General features: G+C 44.1%; 1 protein-coding gene across 1 annotated transcript in view; it reads left to right on the forward strand.

Annotated features, from left to right (window-relative positions):
- Positions 1 to 19,458, forward strand: part of ADCY8 (adenylate cyclase 8) — a 241,109-nt gene that overhangs the window by 100,242 nt on the left and 121,409 nt on the right. Inside the window, exons 3-4 of the mRNA XM_007940545.2 lie at positions 13,337 to 13,467; positions 18,644 to 18,755. Of these exons, the coding sequence (XP_007938736.1) occupies positions 13,337 to 13,467; positions 18,644 to 18,755 (243 nt within the window). The remainder of the gene's footprint in view (positions 1 to 13,336; positions 13,468 to 18,643; positions 18,756 to 19,458) is intronic.

The raw sequence follows: 19,458 nt of genomic DNA on the forward strand, positions 1-19,458 counted from the left end.
CACTGTGTAGACCAACTTCCCATTTGTTGTGAAAGGCAGGGAGCTGGAAGTCCCCACTTCCACAGCTGTCACCTGCAGAGCCACACTCAGGTCCTGGCTCCACCTTGGCAAACTTGGGAAATGGCTGTCTTCTTAACAACTACAGAACTCATTCCTGGACACTGGGGTGCTGCTATTTTAAAAAGTCAGTGTCTCCGTAAGTATGAATGCTGGACAAAAGCAGAAGTCACTGAAACAAATTGTTTTTGTTGTTAGATGCCACTGAGTTGGCTCCGACTCATGGCGACTCCGTAGTCAACAGAACAAAACGTTACCCAGGCCTATGCCATCTTCATAATAGTTATTATGTGCAAGTCCCTTGATATGTGCCAGTGCTATACTGGACAACATTTTGTTGTGAATGTTCAACTTTTCCATCGGCTGCCTTTTGTAAATAGGTCACCAAGTCTTTCTTCCTGGTCTACCTTAGTCTGAAACCTACCCACCATGGGGGACCCTGCTGGTATTTGAAATACCAATGGCATCGCCTCCAGCCTCACAGCAGCAGGCAGGCACCACGGGATGACAACCTGACAGACGGCTGTGGTGGGAGGGCACTACTCAAGGGAGTTATTGTGCTCATATTTGCCAACAATCTGCCCTATTTGGTATGTTTGGCTTCTCCACGATTCCCATCCCAGAAGCTGGACAAGACACTAGACTAAAAAACCCACCTCTTAAGAAGAGGAAAAGTGTCATTAATAGAGATGACTGTAATTGATCACAATAGGCACGTGAAAAAAAGTGGATGCCCTTATATGAACCTTCTTTCCTGGTCCATTGTCATGTTTAAAGTAGAAGGGAAGATACATGGGGAAGTAAAGCAGAGATTGTGAGGATGGCGCAGGACCAAGCAGGGTTTCATTCTGAAGGGTCACTGAGTCAGAGCTGGTCTCTGGCACCTAACAACAGCGACAAGAAGAGAAAGGAAGACAGTCAGCATTTATTGAGCCACTACTATGTGTAAGTGACCATAGTGCCACTGTCACATGAGACACTTGCAATACCAAGGGAGGCTGGCAATCATTCATATTTTACAGATAAAGACACTGGTGTTCCAAAAGCTTGTTAACTCTCTCAAGCAGGATCACTGAGTTAGAAAATGAATTGAAACCCAGTTTGTGTATCAGAGCAAAATCACTTTGTCCTCACAGCAACATGAAGACCAGGGTTAATTATTGGGTTAGCCTCACTCTCCTGGTTTCCTAAATGCCCATCAGAGATAGCATTTTTTCATTTTAAATGAATGCAGCATTTTCACTATAAAAAAAACCTTCCTGCCATTGAATCAATTCCAAGCCTACAGAAAAAGACAGATAAATATGAATTGGCCCCCCTAAAGAATATCACAATACTTTGGTTCTGTAATAAGATAAGAAATATCATTTCCTAGACTCAAAAAGCCATTCTAAAATAGGTGCATGGGCTTTTTTTTTTTTTTTTTCCTTTTTAAGCATGTTGCTTATTTCTGGTTTCATTACCATCACCTTGTGAGTTAGTATGTGCAAGTCCATTGATATGGCTGGTACTATGTTGCATTTTTTTGTCCTGAAAAGGTAGTGAATCAGAGTCTATGTTTTGAACTGTTTTATTACATGGGTTACAGAACAAGCCTGGCCCTGGTGACAGCTGGAATACAAAAGTTAACCAGACACATGATGAGAGACTGTGGGCATGTATTTATTTATATTTGACTGCTAACCACAGGCTGGTGGTTCAAAGCCACCAGCCGCTCCTCTGAAGGAAGGTTGGGCAATCTACTTCCATAGTGATACTGCCTCACAAACCCAAGGAGGGGTCACTATGAGTTAGATCCAACTTGATGGCAGTAAGTTGAGATACGCATTGGAGTTCCTGTTAGCCTGTAGTATTAGAAAAAGGGATGTTCTGGGCAAACGAAATTGGCAGTCAATGGACAATAACTCTATAGATCAGCTATTCTCAAATGTTTGTCCCCAGGGACCCCAGACACTATGTAGAGAACTGCTATGAGTGTATTGGGTTTGAGGGTATCCAAGTATAGACTATAGTGAGTGAAGGTTCAGTGGTAGAATTCTTGCCTTCCATGCAAGATACCCAGGTTTGATTCCCAACCAATACAAGTCAATGTGTAGTCACCAACTGTCTGTCGCTGGTAGATTGTGTGTTGCTACTTTGCTGAACAGCTTCCAGTGTGGCTTCCAGACCAAGATGTGCTAGGAAGAAAGGCCTGGTGATCCACTTCCAAAAATCAGCCAGTGAAAACCTTGGGGATCATAATGGTCTGATCCACAACCAATTTGGGGATGGTGAAGGACCAGGCAGTGTTGTATTCCATTGTGCATGGGTTGCAATGAGTTGGGGCCAACTTGACAGCAACTTACAATAACTATGTTGTTGTTGTTGTTATGTGCCGTCGAGTTGGACTGACTCATAGCAACCCCTCCTTGGGTTTCCGAGGCAGTATCACTACGGAAGTAGATTGCCCCATCTTCCTTCCTGGGAGTGGCTGGTGGGTTTGAACCATCAGCCTTCTGGTTAGCAGTCATGTACCTTAGGCACTATGCTACCAGAGCTCCCACAATAACTATAGAGTGGGTGTTTTTTGATCCTTCTAAGTTCATCTATCTGCTTCTCTTTTGCCCTTCCTTCAGTCCATCTAGTCTTCGTCAGCGTGAGCATCTCTTAAAGATGTCACGTGAATCACTTATGCAGGAATTCAGCTGCTATTTGTTGAGTATCTCTGATGGCCAGACACTGTTTATTGTACTAAAGATACCACTGGTATGAAAAATGAGGTCCTTGTTTTCATGGACTTATGGATTTAGAGTACTACTGTCAATTCCTTTGCAAGTAAACAGATAACTCAGAGACGCTAGATAAAATTGGGAATGAGCCTAATTCATGTATCCAGCGATAAGGGTGGCTTTCTAGAGAAGGAATGTTTGTGAGTGAGATGAGACTTGTGGCTGCAAAGGGTAGAAACTCAAAATCCAAGTGGAATTTAGATTTACATGTCCAGCAAATCTGGGAGGAAAACAGGCAAAGGAGGTGATGTTTGTTGAGTTCTTTTATGTCCCTGGATGGTGTAAGTAGTTTGTTCTCAACTTCTAACCCAAGGTTGGTGGTTCAAACCCACCCAGCAATGCTATAGAATTAAGGCCTCGTGATCTGCTTCCATGCAGATTACAGCCAAGTAAACCCAGTGGAGCAATTCCACTCTGTAATGCATGCGGTTGCCATGAGTTGGAATCAGTTACCAGCAATGAGCTAGGTTTTTGGTTTTGGATAGCTAGGTATTATATAGATCATCACAGTTCATGTGACAAGGCCAAGCAGCTGCTCTCAGCCAAATGTCACCAATGAGGGAATTGAAAATGGTGACATGTGCTGACACATAACTAGGACCAGAGGGACAAGTGACATACACTGAGGTCCTTCTACCTCTAAACCTGTGTTCTCACATCTTCCAAATAGAACTGGAGCTGATTATGTTTTTACTGTTTGTAGTTGGGGAAAATGAGCAGGTGCTGAAGAAAGAGGCAAAGGGCTCAGAGCTTAGACCTTCTCAGGTCAGAAAAAGATCATCTGTTCACACTGCTTCCTCACCAACCTTGCCCTCACCACACCTCAGAGTATTGTCTTCCATGTGAGATGACTGGAAAACCAGAAGCAGAGGCTCATCAGTTTCCTTTAGGTCCAAGCTATTTAAGCTACAGCCTTGTTATGCTTCAGGGTGATAGGTTTTTAGCAATGTGACTCTGCACGACTTATCTGTGTTCTCTCAGGTGAACAGTCATTTCTAACAATTGCATATGGTTTCCACTGCACATCCAGGGATTTTATAACTCAGAGTTCTTTGCATGGTTCAGTACATCCATCAGCATTTCTGGGCATCACTGAAATGACCATCAAAAATAAATAAGGCAGGAACCCTTTCAGATTTCGAGACCCCTGCATGAGCAAAGAGTTAGATGGATAATAGATAGATTAGAAAGATAGAGGTTAATAATTTATTATAAAATAACATTTAACATATATTATGAGACAGGCCCTACCCAAGAGGCAGGAAGGAGGGAAAGCCAGGGATGACAAAGTGTCAGGATCCAGGTAAGGGGAGGGTGGAGAAGTTTGGAAAAGCTAAGGAAGATGAACTTGTCTGTCAGTTTGTCATACTGTGGTGGCCTGCATGTTGCTGTGAGGCTTGAGGCTATGCCACCAGTGTTTTAGTTCCCAGCAGGGTTGTACATGGTGCCCAGGTTTCAATTCCCAGCTTACAGACTGAGATAGACTAAGAAGAAGGAAGATGCCAGAACTTCTCAAAGAATTGGCCAGGGAAAACCTTGTGAATAGCAGAGAAACACTTTCTGATACATTACTGGACAACTTCATGAATAGCCCAGAAACACTGTCCGATACAGTGCAGGAAGATGAGCCCCTCAGGTCAGAAGGATCTCAAAATATGACTGGCAAGGAGCTATCTCATCAGAGTACAACCAACCTGAATGCTGTGGATAAAGTAAAGCTTTGGGGACCTCCATTTGCTGACACAGCATGACTCAAATTGAGGAGAAACAGCTACAAACATCCATAAATAATCAGAACATGAATCTAGGAAAATTGGAAGTTGTCAAAAATGAAATGGAACACATAAAGATTGATATCCTAGGCATTATTGAGCTAAAATGGACTGGTGTGAGCCATTTTGAATCGACATGGGTAGCAACAAGCTTTAATAGCTGTGATAGGTTATATATTATACTTATTATATAGCGCTGGGTTTCCAAGGCTATAAATCATTACAGAAGTAGATTGCCTCATCTTCCTCCCTAGAGCAGCTGATGGATTTGAACTACCAACCTTCTGGTTAACAGGCAAATGCCTTACCCACTCCACCACCAGAGGGCCTTATATTTATTATAATGTATGTTATATTTATTGAGGATATTTATACCATTTTTCCTGTTTCATACTAACTACTTCATCCATTGTGGTATTTTGAAGACTCTTTAGACTATTTGCATCCTGTATATATCTCTTGGTCTACCAATCTGATTCTTCTCTGTACCCACTGCACCTCCCACTTTCAGAACTGTTTACCTTGCTGAAAACAGCAACAACCTTCCACCTGGTCACTCTATTTTCTGCCTGTCCACTAGCCTTGTAATCCATTCTCCATAGTCACATAAAGATGACATCTCTCCCTTTTATTTCTCTCCCTCCCTGTTTAAAATATCCCTATTCCCCCTAAGGTGAAATACAAACTCTTTGCCACTACTCCAGTGGGATTCTGAGGTCTCAGTTCTCACTAATCCCTCTTTACAGGAAGAACTTTCAGCCATAGTAAACTTGTCCACAAACTTGCCACGTGTCATCAGCCCTTTGTGTTTTTGCACATACCCAGTGCCTGAGTGTTCTTTCTTAACTTCATCTGGCAGACTCCTGATTTACTTAGTGTAATACCCAGCTGTTATGTCACATTCTCAATGGAAGCTCTGCAGTGAAGTAGGTACTGTGGATTAAATACAAGCCAGCCTTTTATACCTAAGGAAATTCACAGTCAGAGATGTTAAGTAACTCATCCAAGATCGGACAATTAGTAGTGCATTCCAAAAGATGACTCAAATTCAGTTCTTCCAATTACATTTTAAATGTTTTTCCCGCCTGCTGGTTTTACACCACAATATTTGTCTATCATTGTCTTTTTATTGCAAATGGTGAAATGTTGTTGTTGTTGTTGTTATGTGCCGTTGAGTCAGCCCCGACTCATAGCAACCCCTCCTTGGGTTTTTGAGGCAGTATCACTGCGGAAGTAGGATTGCCCAACCTTCCTTCCGAGGAGTGGCTGGCGGGTTTGAACCACCAGCCGTCTGGTTAGCAGGCAAGTGTCTTAGCCACTATGCTACCAGAGCTCCTTAATGGTGAAATACTTAGTGGTATTTTCTGTGTCTGTGGACAGTACCAAAATTTATGTGAAAAAACCATATAGCACTCTCTAAAAAGACTTTCTCCCTGGAGAACTCACTCACTGCTGTCAACTCTATTTTGACTCGTAGTGACCCCTCCTTGGGTTTCTGAGGCAGTATCTCTACAGAAATAGATTGCCCAATCTTCCTTCTGAGGGATGCCTGGTGGATTTGAACCACCAGTCTTTTGCTTTGCAGTCAAATGCCTTAGGTACCACCCACCAGAGCTGGAGAAGGACATCATAATTGGTAAAGTAGAGGGTCAGCAAGAAAGAAGATGACATTCAATGAGATGGATTGACACAGTGGCTGCAACAATGGGCTCAAACATAGCAACAATTGTGAGAATGGCACAGGACCAGGTAGTGCTTTGTTATAGTTGGAACAAACTTGACAGCATCTAACAACAACAGCAACAACAAAAGGCTTTGAAATCCTCAGGCCATCAGAAGTGTTTACAAAGACAATTTTTCAAGAGGGGCTTCTTAGCAACAGATTCAGTACCTCATGTCTTCTGGGCTCAGCAAATGTGTTCTTTGTCCCTAACATTTGACTAAGTTCCTTTCAGGAAATCTCAACATCTCAACCAAGTGTCATATTGCCTTTGGTTTATCTTTTTATCAAAGAAAAAAGTGCCTTCTCTTTTATTTCACAATTTTGGAGTTGTTGACATATTAGACTAGGGCCTTAATAAAGATTGCCATCAGTGCATTAAGCCATAGTTAGGGTACACTGATGGCAGAGGCATGAATCATTCCACAGAAGAAGAGCTAATCATTGAGGGGGTGCATACAGGGTTCCAGGTTCGCCACTAAACAGTAATCTGGGGAGTTGAGGGGGTGGGGGGAGTGAGTACCTTATCAGTGACATTGTTTGAAACTGCTACTGAATGGTGATAATCAAAAGCAAAACTACTTTTAGTCTGTTTTGTTATTACTTTAAATGTTATATTTAAATGCTCTACAGACAACTGACTAACCAATTACCATTGAGTCGACTCAGACTCATGGCGACACCATGTGTGTCAGAGTGGAATTATGCTGCATAGGGTTTTCAGTGGTTGATTTTCTGGCAGTAGATCTCAAAGTCTTTCTTTGGGGTGCTCCTGGGTGGGTTTGAACCACTAACCTTTGGATTAGCAGCCTGGCATGTTAAATGTTTACCCCTTAGCAACTCGTATAGAAAAGGAATGCCCTTTCTGCCTTCACCTGCGGGAACCAGTCCCATCTTACCTTCCACACACACTAAGCCACTGCTGCTGAGCATATCACAAGGGAGTCTCAGTGGATCCTAACAGTAATCCCATGATTATCATTTTACAGATATGGAGAGTGAGCCTCAGAGAAGTTAAGTAACTTGCCCGAGGTCACACAGCTAAGTTACAGGATATAAGCCATGGTCTATGAGGGTGGGGCCCACGTCCACCTTGTGCATATGGGTCACCTGCACACAGTAGGGATTCAATAATGATTTAACAAATGAATGGATGAGGAAAGAAGCATTGTCTGGAGATTTTCAATTAGAAATATCTGTGAACTCTTAATGAGGGATCTGAGAAAATCTTGCCTCCTTGAAAAGCCACGAAGAAGAAAAGTGCTTCCTGGAACCTGAATTTTGTGACTGTGCTCCATGTCACGGAATGTAGACTATGGAATAATGCAGAACAAGGCAGTGAGTTGGCTGCTGGGATGAATTACAACACATCTGCTCATTGCTGCTATTTAATAAGGATCTGTATAAGGTGGGCTATAGATGGTTTGTCATGCAGTCTTGACAACAATCCTGAGAGGCAGGTGTTAATAACTGTAGTTTTGCTTTTGCTTTTGCTTTTGCTTATCACCATCCAGTGGCAGTTTGAAACAATGTCACTGATAAGGTACTCACTCACTCCACCCTCTCAACTCCCCAGAGTTATAAAATTCCCATTTTATAGATGAAGAAACTGAGGCTCAACAAGGTCATGTGGGTTATCAGGGTAATAAAGTGAGTCAGTTGCTCAGCTCAGCCAGGATTCAACTCATGCCTTCCTGGCTCCAAGACACATTAGGCTTTGCATTTCTGAGCAGAATCAAAGTTCCTGGGATCTGAGAACAGGAATAAGTAGCCATGGGTGTTATCATGATCATTAGCTGCCTTAATGAAGCAGTCTGGGGTCTGAAGGGCAGGAATGGAATATGCAATTAGGAGCCAATTAAACAACAACTTCAGCACACTGTGCACACATTTTCAGCAACAGTTCTAGGGGAAAATACCATAAAAACCATGTAAGATATAAACCCAAATGCCAGAGACAAGATTTTTGACAATAAAGGTTAAAAAAAAACATCTTAAAGGCATGACTAAAGGTTTTTCCACTGTGTAGCACAATTGCCTTTCACATTTTCTATTTCTTTTTCTCATATTTCTGTCATATCCCTACTCTACAGGCTCAATAAGCTTTAGCACCAATACACAATTCTAGTCTCTCTCTTTTAACAGTGCCTAAAATAGAGCATTTTCCCCAGGGAATTGAACAAACACTTGGGCTGTGGTTGCAAAGTGCTAGACACCATCTGAGCCTTTACAGATACTAACTCATCTGATCCCACAGCAACCCTAAGAAGTGATGCCATTATTGTCACCTCCAATTTACAGATGAGGAAACTGAGGTACAGAGAGGTTAAGAGGTTTACTCCCGAGTCACAGAATTAGGAAGGGGCAGAGTGAACGCTAAAGAAGCTCGAGACTCATGAGTTCTTGGTAAAGTGACCCAGAAGTTATCCCTGGGTGCCAGCCCACAAGCGCTGCCAGTATCAGAGGCCTGCCCTTTCAGGCTTTCCTTCACCACTAGAGGCATTTTCATAAAATAAAGAGCTTGCATCCCTGGCTGTTTTCACTTTGCCTACCCCTCAGGGTGTACCATAACAATGGATATCCATGAAACCATTTAGATGCAGATGTATTTTGAATAAACCCGAAGTCTCTTTTCATGCAAATAGGAAAAACCTAGGGAGAAAAAGAGAATGGAGGCTCAAAGAGAGTCTTGAGCTTCAGATCCAAAGTTAGGAAATCATTGTTGTGCCTCAGCAGGAGCTGGGGAATTGTACTAAGGGGCCAGCTTTCCCATTTTCTTTCAGATTGAGTTTCAGAGGATTGAGATGATGTCTCTCAAGCAGTAAATAAATCTGAGTGAAACACATGTGTTGAAAATGGACTTTTATAAGCAGACTCCAGGAAAACTCCCAGTGTCTTGCAGAAAATGGTTTACAAGGGGAGTTGCTGGGACAGCTGCCTTTAGCACAGAAGGCTGGAGGCTGGCAAGTCTGAGTCCTGGAGAATTTTGCTATCAATTTTGTTTAATCTCCCATGGAAACCCTCATGACTTGGTTGTTGAGGACTGAATGTGCATTGGCTCTTAAAGACTGTAGATACGAAGAAATTCTGGAGCATCTCCCACCAGGGACTGTGCTGGCCATGGTCAGGACACCATCATGAGATGGAGACCTCTATTTGCTCACTCCTTTGTTTAGGAAGTATTTATTTAGAGCCTACTATCTACCTGGGAAGGAGCTCTGGTAGCATAGTGGCTAAAGCACTTGACTGCTAACCAGAAGGCTGGTGGTTCAAACCCACCAGCCACTCCTCGGAAGGAAGGTTGGGCAATCCTACTTCCGTAGTGATACTGCCTCGGAAACCCAAGGAGGGGTCGCTATGAGTCGGGGCCGACTCGACGGCACATAACAACAACAACAACAAAATCTACCTGGGAGCTCTGGTAGCATAGTGCCTAAGGCACTTGACTGCTAACTAGAAGGCTGGCAGTTCAAACCCACTAGCCACTCCTTGGAAGGAAGATGGGACAATCTACTATCTGTAGTGATACTGCCTCAGAAACCCAAGAAGGGGTCGCTATGAGTCAGGTCCGACTGGACGGCACATAACAACAACAAAAACACTATCTACCTGGCCAAGCAAACAGCCATTCCTCAGAAGGAAGATTTGGCAATCTACTTCCATAGAGATACTGCCTCTAAAACCCAAGGAGGGGTTGCTATGAGTCAAAATCAACTCGACGGCAGTGCGTTGGTTTTGGACCTGGAGTCCCTGGGTGGTGCAAGTAGTTAATGCACTGAGCTGCTAACCAAAAGGTGGGTGGTTCAAGTCTACCCAGAGGCACCTTGGAAGAAAGACCTAGTGGTCTTCTTCCAAAAACTGAGCCATTGACAACCCTATTGAGCACAGTTCTACTCTGACTTGCTTTGGGCACAAGGTCTGTTCAACTTGTTTGGTTTGGGCATGTTTTGTGTCACTGCCATCTTATTCTGTGTGTCATTCTCTTCCTAACTTAAGCCCTCCACTCCTTCTACCTCTCAGGGCCTTAGACATCACCCCTCTGGCAACACTTGTGAAAAGAGGATTCACAATTAGATGCTTTTACAAGCTGATCCTGGAGTTGGGGTGTGAGTGAACCTTGTACTGTGCACTGCCTCAACAGGGCTGTTGACACACTCAGTCCAGAGTGCCACAGCTTAATGAACCATCTCCAGCCACCAGCACAGCACTGAGTCTCTGAAAGCCTCGTTTAGTGCCTAATCCCATCCAGCAGTGATTGTGTGAAGAGAGTCACAAGTACCTGGGAGGTTGACAAATCGCACTAATAGACAAGGAATGGACATGACATAGGGACATCTGCACGAAGCACTGCCCTTGGGGTTCCCACAATGGGACTGCTTTCAAGAGAGGAAAAACACTCATCAAACTAAGCTCAGTGGGCAATTCATTAAGGATGAAGTAGGGGAAAAAGGAAGCAAAAGGGAATTTTCTCTGCATAGTTTCTTTCATTGAATTCTCACGGCAACCCTGTGAAGTAGGTGACATTATTTCCATTTGCCACGTTAAGGAACTAAGGCACAGAGAGGTGAAGTGGCATGCCTCCTCCTACAGGCCATTTCAAGTGATAGAAATGGGATCCAAACTCCTGTTAGACTAGAACACCAGGACTTTTCCCATCTCACCAAGATTTCCATCAAGGAATAACCAACCAGGCAAGGGCATGTGTCCCGGCTCTGCCACTTGGTGACGGTTCAGGTTATGCAACTAATTTAATCTCTCTTAGACTCAGTCTGTCCATTAAGTGAAGATAATTAGTTCTGTCTGCTTATCTTCCAGGGTTGTGCAAGGAACAAATGGAAGAATGAATGCTGGGAATTTTTTTAAACCCTAAATATCTAGGAAGATATGAGAAACTGTGATGACTGGAACATGCCTGTCTTAAACGTAGCTCACATCACAGCAAACCATGTGGAAGAAGCCAGGATCCAGTCTACTTTCCACCACAAATGGCTTCTTTAGCATTCCATCCCCTTGCTAGTCAACCAGTTCTGGTGTCTGTAGCTACCATGGTGATCACAGTGGAAAGAACATTCCTTTGTCAGGTGTTAGGTCCCTACTTGCTGTATGTGTTCATTTCTTCTTCTCTTTGACACAGAGTTAATGCCTCCTAAGCTGGCTTCTCTGCTGTGGTCCCGTGGCCGCACACTTTCTTGGTTAGTCTTCACTGTTGTTACACCCACTTTCTCTCCTGCCTCCTCCAGTAGATTGCCAATCCTGTGGCTCTTATAGCCACCATCATCTCTTCCCTGGACCACTGCAAGGAGCATCTCAACTGTTTGATGTCTCTGTCTCTATCATTGACTCCCTTCCCAAAACTCATTCTGCAAACCACATGGAGAACATCTTTTAAAATGTAAATCAATTCATGTCACTCCTCTGCTTAGTACCACTTAGTGGCTTCCAGTTGTAGTTGGAATTCAATGCCAACATCTTCTGCTTGCCTGTAAGCTCTGTCTGCACCTCCAACCTCATCTCATAGTATCACCTCACTCCCATTGGTTCTCTCCAGTCACAACATTGCTCTTTCTTGCCTCAGGACATTTGCACTTGCAATTTCCTCTTCTTAGAGCTCTCTTTCCCTACACAGGACTGGCTCATTCCAAACTTTCAAGTCTCAGTTTAAATATTAATTCCTCACAAAGATCATTGGTGGCACTACTAAGGAGATGCAGTGGTGCATACCCTTAGCATTACTAAGGAGATGCAGGGGTGTCAGAGGGGAGAACACCAAAATGACTGTCTATAAAATTTTTGTGCAGTGTTGCAGCAGAAATTTACAACTTTTTATAAAAATACCCTTGTAAGTAGTTACAACAACAAAAACATTTTCCGTAAGCCCAGCTTACATGTGCCAATATACCTGCAAGACTAAAACTCTATGATAATTGACTTTTTGAACATTCTAATGCACTCCGGTCAGAGCTGTCATTAGTACCAGTTACAGTGAGGCTTCAAATCCCGTGGTTTCATCAGCACACACTACAGTAAGCACACACTGTTGTTTTCATTGCAGTTTTTAAACTCACTGATTTCTTTGGATTTTCTGGTGCTTTGGCATGTTGTCGTTGTTGTTATGTGCCGTTGAGTCGGCCCCGACTCATAGCGACCCCTCCTTGGGTTTCCGAGGCAGTATCACTACGGAAGTAGGATTGCCCAACCTTCCTTCCGAGGAGTGGCTGGTGGGTTTGAACCGCCAGCCTTCTGGTTAGCAGGCAAGTGCTTTAGCCACTATGCTACCAGAGCTCCTGGTGCTTTGGCATACTAATCAGCATTTATGAACTTATATCAATAACTTTTTCGAGAATGAAGTAGTTGTTAAAGGAAATGAAGAAAAATTTTACAAGGCTTCTGCTTAGTTACTGATAATGTTGTAACTAATAATGTAATTCACTATAGATTTACAAATCAATTTGTTAGTCTTCACATAATCTAAGAAATATTACCTGTTTGCTATTTACACCTATGTTTATCACATATTTATTATTAAAATTGATAGTAAACATTACTAAGGATTCTGTATGGTCTGATATGACAGGGAGAGGGTGACACCATGAGTTACCACCCTGGGTGGCACCAACCCCTGTGATGCCACTGAAGGTCATCCCTGATCTCTGATTAGAATCATCTTATCAGCCATCATGCTCCTCCATCACCATCCACTACTGCATGGCATTAGTGTATGGGTGTGTGTAGGTGTGTAACACTTGATGTCTGTCTCCCCTACATTAGAATGGAAGCTCCTCCCAGGTAGGAACATTCACTGTGCTCAGCAGTTTGCTCAACAACCGACACAGTGCCTGGCAAATAGTAAGCACTCAATAAACATTTGCCTTGATGGTATAGTGGTATGAAATAAGCGATTCCTCGAGAAGTGTGTCACAGATGCGCTCCTGCCCCCAGTGACATCTACATCGCCACCCACTCACCTGGGAGTCACTGGTCAACCTAATCAGGCTGCCCCTTTTCTTGCTTCCTTCCAGGAGAGGCTTGTGCTGTCCGTGCTGCCCAGGTTTGTCGTCCTGGAAATGATCAACGACATGACCAACGTGGAAGATGAGCACCTGCAGCACCAGTTCCACCGGATCTACATCCACCGCTATGAGAACGTCAGGTGAGAAGAGCACTGCCCCGCCCACTCCTCCATGGGATCCTGTGCCCCTGGCGGCCCCCTCTCTCGGCCATCACTCTGTCTGCCTGAATGTCAGTACCTTCCTTCATGCGGTTGATTCATTAATTAGTGATTATTCATCAAATTGCAGCTTGAGAAGAATGTCAGAGGAATGCAATTAGATTTGCCAGTTGACTTACCAACTGGCTCCCCTGCAGTAAACTTGTCCACTTTTACATTTTGAATGGGAAAAGCAAAAGCCATTTAGACAATGACAGGAAAAATCATTCCAGAATGTGATCTGGAGCCTGCAAGGCTGAGCACATAGGTCTTCTTTGTATTCCTCATAAGTGTCTTTGGAAACAAGACACTGTATCTTTCTTTGGCAAACATGTATATAGTCGATCATCCATCCATTCATCCACCCATCTTCCCATGCATCCATCTATCTGTCCATCCACCCATCCATACATACATGCATACATATATTTGTCCATCCACCTATCACCCACCCATACATACATACCTACATTCATATGTCTGTCCCTCCACCCATCCACTCATTCATCCATCTGTCCATCCCCCCTATCTATCCATCCATCTGCCCATCCACTGTCCATCCAACTGTCCATCCATCTACCCATCCACCCATCCACCCACCCATCCATCCCACCAGTCCATCTATCTATCAGTGCTATCTGTGTGCTGTGTCCTGGGCTAGAGAGCCTGGGGTACTAAAAATCAGAGAGGAGCTCCACCATGAGGCAGAGCAGCTTTCAGTCCCAGTTCTGCCTCTGCCTTTTTGTGGCCTTGGAGAATTTACTTACCTAAGTCTATTTTAATAGCCATCTTGCATGGTTTTGTAAATATTATATGAGCCAAGTTATATACAAAGCATAGGACAGAGATTAGAATAGCATTAGGCATATCATAAGCTTTTTCAGTTATGCTTCTTAGTTGCAAGCAAAAGAATTCAATTCTGGCTGATTTAAAAGGAAAAAAAAAAATGTATCAAAAGGCAGATGACGGAACAACTGGGGCAAACTGAAATCATTCATCACTTTTGGGACATGACATGAAATGATCAAGGCCACAGACCAGCAGCATAGCCAATGTCACGTGAGCACTAGGCCAATGAGGATGCTGCTACCCCTGTGTCCTGAGAGTCCATTGCTTGTCCCACCAGCTCCCTGTCCCCAACGTAGCATGCCACCACTGGGATTGCTCCTGCAGCCCTAGAAACTGGATATTGCTGCCTTTGCCTGGCCCCTGCTTCTTTGCATCTTATTTGAAAGCTGGGACAAGTGTATCTGGTTGGCTGAGCCCAGTCATTTGCTAGTAGTCTCTAACGTTTTCAGCTTGTGCAGTAAAAAAGACCAGTTGCCATTGAGTCAGGTGCAACTCAGTGACAACCCATGTGTGTCAGAGCAGAACTATGATCCCCAAAGTTTTCAGTGGCTGGTTTTTCAGAAGTGGATTAGTAAGCCTTTCTTCTGAGACATCTCTGGATGGACTCGAACCATCAACCTTTCTTCTTTTTTTTTTTTTTTTTCAATTGTGGTTTAGGGAAAACATTCAGAGCAAATTCATTTTCCATTCAACAATTTATACACAATTTGTTTCATAACATTAGTGACAATTCCCTCAGGTAACAGCACTCTTCCTATTTCCTCCCTGAGTTCCATATACCCATTCGTCCATCTTTCCTGCCCTATCTGCCTTCTGAGCTTTTTTTTATTGGGGGGGTGGTTGCTGCCCTTTTGGTCTTACATGGTTAATTGTTCTGAGGAGTACATTCCTCACAAGTTGTTATTTCTCGTTTTGAAGGACTAGCTCTAGTTTGGCTGGTAGGTTGAGGGAGGGGTAGGTTCAGTTCCAGGTTTGAAGGGTGTCTAACAGCCACAGTCTTGGGGATCCCACTAGTCTGGATCAGACCAGTAAATCTGGGCTTTTTTTATGATTCTGAATTTTGTTCTATATTTTTATCCCATTCTGTCCAGGTCCCAATCAGAACAATCTGTAGTGACAGCCAGACACTATTTAGTCCTTCTGGTCTCCAAGAAATGGAGGCGGTCAACTACCCTCCTTTCACTTAACAGGGAGTGTATTAATTGTTTGCACCTCCCACTTATACAGTAGAAGATTGTATTACCTCCTCCTAAATATCATAAGGTAGAAACTTTCTAAGCCTAGGAGGTAAGTCCATATGTTGAATAACCCCAAAAATGGCAAATGTTGACTTAGTTTCTTTCTTCCTTATTTTGAAGGAGGGAAGAGTAAATTTTCTCTTTTGCCAGTATCTCTGTGTGTTCTAGGCGCTCTGGTGGTGCAGTAGTTAAAGCATTCAGCTGCTAACCAAAAGTTCGATGGTTCAAACCCACCAGGTGCTTTGCGGGTGAAAGACGTGGCAATCCGCTTCCATAAAGATGTACAGCCTTTATTTTAAATCATCAAACTGAGTTCTTACACTCGGAGATCTTTTTCCAGAAGTTCACACCACACTAAATTAAACTTTTGTTTACTGCCCTACATTTCTCAGCATCCTAGGAGATGCGAGTCATTTCTCGGGGAGAAGAATGCTTGCAGGCGCCTACCGCTGCGTGACCTCTCCCCCTGGCTATTCACAGCAGCAGCAGTGGCGAGAAGCCAGCAGCTCCTGGAGGTATTGAGAAGATGAAAACAACACAGGACAGAGGGCCTCTCCTGCCCACTGCTAGGCTGCTGGGCACTAAAATAAGACCAGAAACTAGCAGGCGGAGGAGGAAGACCCTTAGTCCCCCTTCCCAGATCCCAGAGCAAACCCACTGTGGTGTTTGGAGCCTGTTTGAAATCACTTCCAATCTCATCATCTTCTTCATGGCCCCCCCCCAGGTCCATCCTTCCTCACTCCGTTGTTCTGGATTGAGCAGGTGAAGTGGCCCTTTCCTAAACACACTCTCTGTACATTTCTAAGTCTCCAGTCTACTTCACATGATTCATTGTCTCCCATCAAGAAAGAGGCACCATGGCCGGGGGATTAGTGTGCCCAGGTAGACCTGGTGAGCCAAAAGGGCAGGTTGCCCAGGAACAATCCGTGTAGGACTTTGGCTGGACCATTTCATCTTCCTGGGCCTCAGTTTCCCAATTCTGAAACTGAGCTCTTCAAAATGGACAAAAAATTGGGACTCTTGGGTCCAATTGGCCTTACCATTTGTTCTTCCCATTTCATCTACCAACACTATTTCTCTATTTCATTTTTTTTTTTTTTCTAGATATTTAAGACACTTCTTGCATGGGTTAGGCTAATGATGACTGCTCTGACAAATAAGCATCCCCAATCTCAATTACTTTAACTCGGTAACTTATTCCTCCCTCATTCAACAGTCCACGGCTGATATTCTTGGTCAGTTAGTAACTCAGGAACAAATCTCTCTGCATTGGGTAGCCACGCCCATACTTTTGGGCCTCAAGATTCATTGCATTCATTCAGCTACTGGAGAAGAAAGAGCAGGGTAGTGCCTTCCCTGCAGAGGTGTGATAAGGTGGCATGGAGAAATGCAGTTCTGCCAACTGGGCCACCCCAGTTCTGCCACATGCTGACCATGCATGGCACGTCTCCTTGCCTCCTTAAACTTCAGTTTCCTCATCTCAGTAACAGAGAGGACAAGGCCTGGAAAGAAAACTAAGGCAGTGCTCGCAGCATGCCCAGGTTTAGAAGACTTTGAGAGCAGTTCCTTCCCTGACTTCCCTCTTCCCTTTGCCAGGCCAGTCCCCTACGTGGCACAGTTTGCACTTACCTACTAACCCAAAGATGGTTCAGACCCACCCAAGGAGCTCAGTGAAAGAAAGTTCTGGCAATCTGCTTCCATAAAGATTATTACCCAGAAATCCCTATGGAGCAGTTCTACTTCGTAACTCGTGGAGTTGCCAAGAATCAGAATCTATACAATGACAGCATGTTTTATGCAAAGCTGTATGCATAGAATTAGTCTTCACCTAACTACAGTCCTTAGGAAATGTTTGAGGAGAGTTTGAGGTAATTGATTGTTCTGCCTGAGATCTCCAAACTTTGCCATCTGTTCTCATAATTTCTGGAAAAAAAAAAGTGCCTAACTATTTGTCTGCCATTTGGAGTAGAGTATACATAATCATTGGAGGAGTCCTGGTGGTACAGTGGTTTAGGGCTGGGCTGCTAACCATAAGGTCAGCAGTTCAAAACCACCAGCTGCTTCATGGGAGAAAAGACCTGGTGATCTTCTCCCATAAACATTCCAAACCAACCAAACTCACTGCCATTGAGTTGATTCTGACTCCCAGTGACCCTCATTGGGTTTCCAAGGCTGGATATCTTTACAGAAGCAGACTGCCTCCTCTCTCTTCCATGGAGTGGCTGTTGGGTTCCAACTACTGACCTTCTGGTTAGTAGCCAAATACCTTAACCACTACACCTCCAGAGCTTCTTCCCATAAAGATTGTTGTTGTTGTTGTTGTTGTTATGTACTGTGGAGTCAGACCTGACTCATAGCGACGCCTCTTTGGGTTTCTGAGGCAGTATCACTAAGGAAGTAGATTGCCCCATCTTCCTTCTGAGGAGTGGCTGGTGGGTTTGAACCACCAGCCTTCTGGTTAGCAGTCAAATGCGTTAGGCACTACACTTCCAGAGCTCCCCCCATAAAGATTACAGCCTAGGAAAGCCTATGGGGTGGTTCTGCTCTGTTGTATAGAGTCTATGAGTTAGAATCGGCTCAACGGCACACATCATGTATCATTGAACACAAGACAGTGAGGTTTCATTTCCTTTTTTCCCTGTGTCTGTTTGGCTGTCTGTTTGTGGCATCTGCATTGCTGCTCATTGTGAAAATATAGATTCTTCATAATGTTTCATTTTGCTTTTCACAATACATTTGTCTGTTCACAGTGACACATTCTCTTCCTGGTTGTATCACCCACACTGCACACCCCTGCATAGGAAGAAGCACTTTCTGTGGTCCCCTTGTCCTTTCAGACCCCTTCATGGACTCCTTCTTTACTGAGATATGTGTTAGAGGCCTAGGCTTTCCTCCTGCCTCCATGGCAGGGAGAGGGGAAGTCTCAGAACACGGAGAGGGTTGCTGATTTCAGTGGTGCTGCTGTATCTCCTAGGAGGAATTAGAATGTTAATATGCTTTCTCCCCACCCCCACCCCTTCCCTGTTGTTTAGTATTCTTTTTGCAGATGTGAAAGGATTTACCAACCTCTCCACGACCTTGTCCGCTCAAGAGCTGGTCAGGATGCTCAACGAGCTCTTTGCCAGATTTGATCGACTGGCCCATGTGAGTTGAATTTAATTCCCTCCTAGTTGTTTCCAGGAGTAAGGGGCTGCATGTGGAATTAGGGAGAAGGACCCAGCCTTCACTGTTGCTGCTCTGCATTCCCCCTCTGGGCATGCACCTGCCCGCAGGCACTGCAGGGACTGACGTCAGTCATTTCCAGGCCCTGGATGGACGGCTTGTCAGATTAACTTTCCCAAGTAAGAGACAACTGGAAGAGGGACAATCAAACCGTAGTCTTTTTATCTGCATCTCACTCTCTGTCATTATGTCCCCTGCGTGTGGCCAGATGCCATCGCAGCCTCAGTGCTTCTACATGCAGTGGTGGTTGCCTGCAGTTTCCTGGCCAACCCAGGCCATCTGGAATGAATTAGCCTATTCTCAAAAACCAGTCCTGGCCCATCCTGCCGCCATTTTGTTTGACTTCACTTAGGAGCTCTATTCCAGCCAACAAGACACCGTCTTCCTTTTCCAGCTCACTTGATCACAGCTAACCTAGAGAAGAAGTCAAGGGAGATGGACATTTGCTCCCAAAACAGATCCCTAGTCTTAAAGCCACTCAAGTTACAGGGTAATACCATTGTCACACTATATTTTACAGCGGGCTGTCTTCTAATTTGTATCTACTCTCTACATATATAGGAGCTCTGGTAGCATAGTGGCTAAGGCACGTGACTGCTAACCAGAAGGCTGGCGGTTCAAACCC

The sequence above is a fragment of the Orycteropus afer genome, unplaced genomic scaffold, assembly GCF_000298275.1.
Source record: "Orycteropus afer afer isolate SDZICR_OR568_19922 unplaced genomic scaffold, OryAfe1.0 scaffold00069, whole genome shotgun sequence".
Lineage (NCBI taxonomy): Eukaryota > Metazoa > Chordata > Mammalia > Tubulidentata > Orycteropodidae > Orycteropus > Orycteropus afer.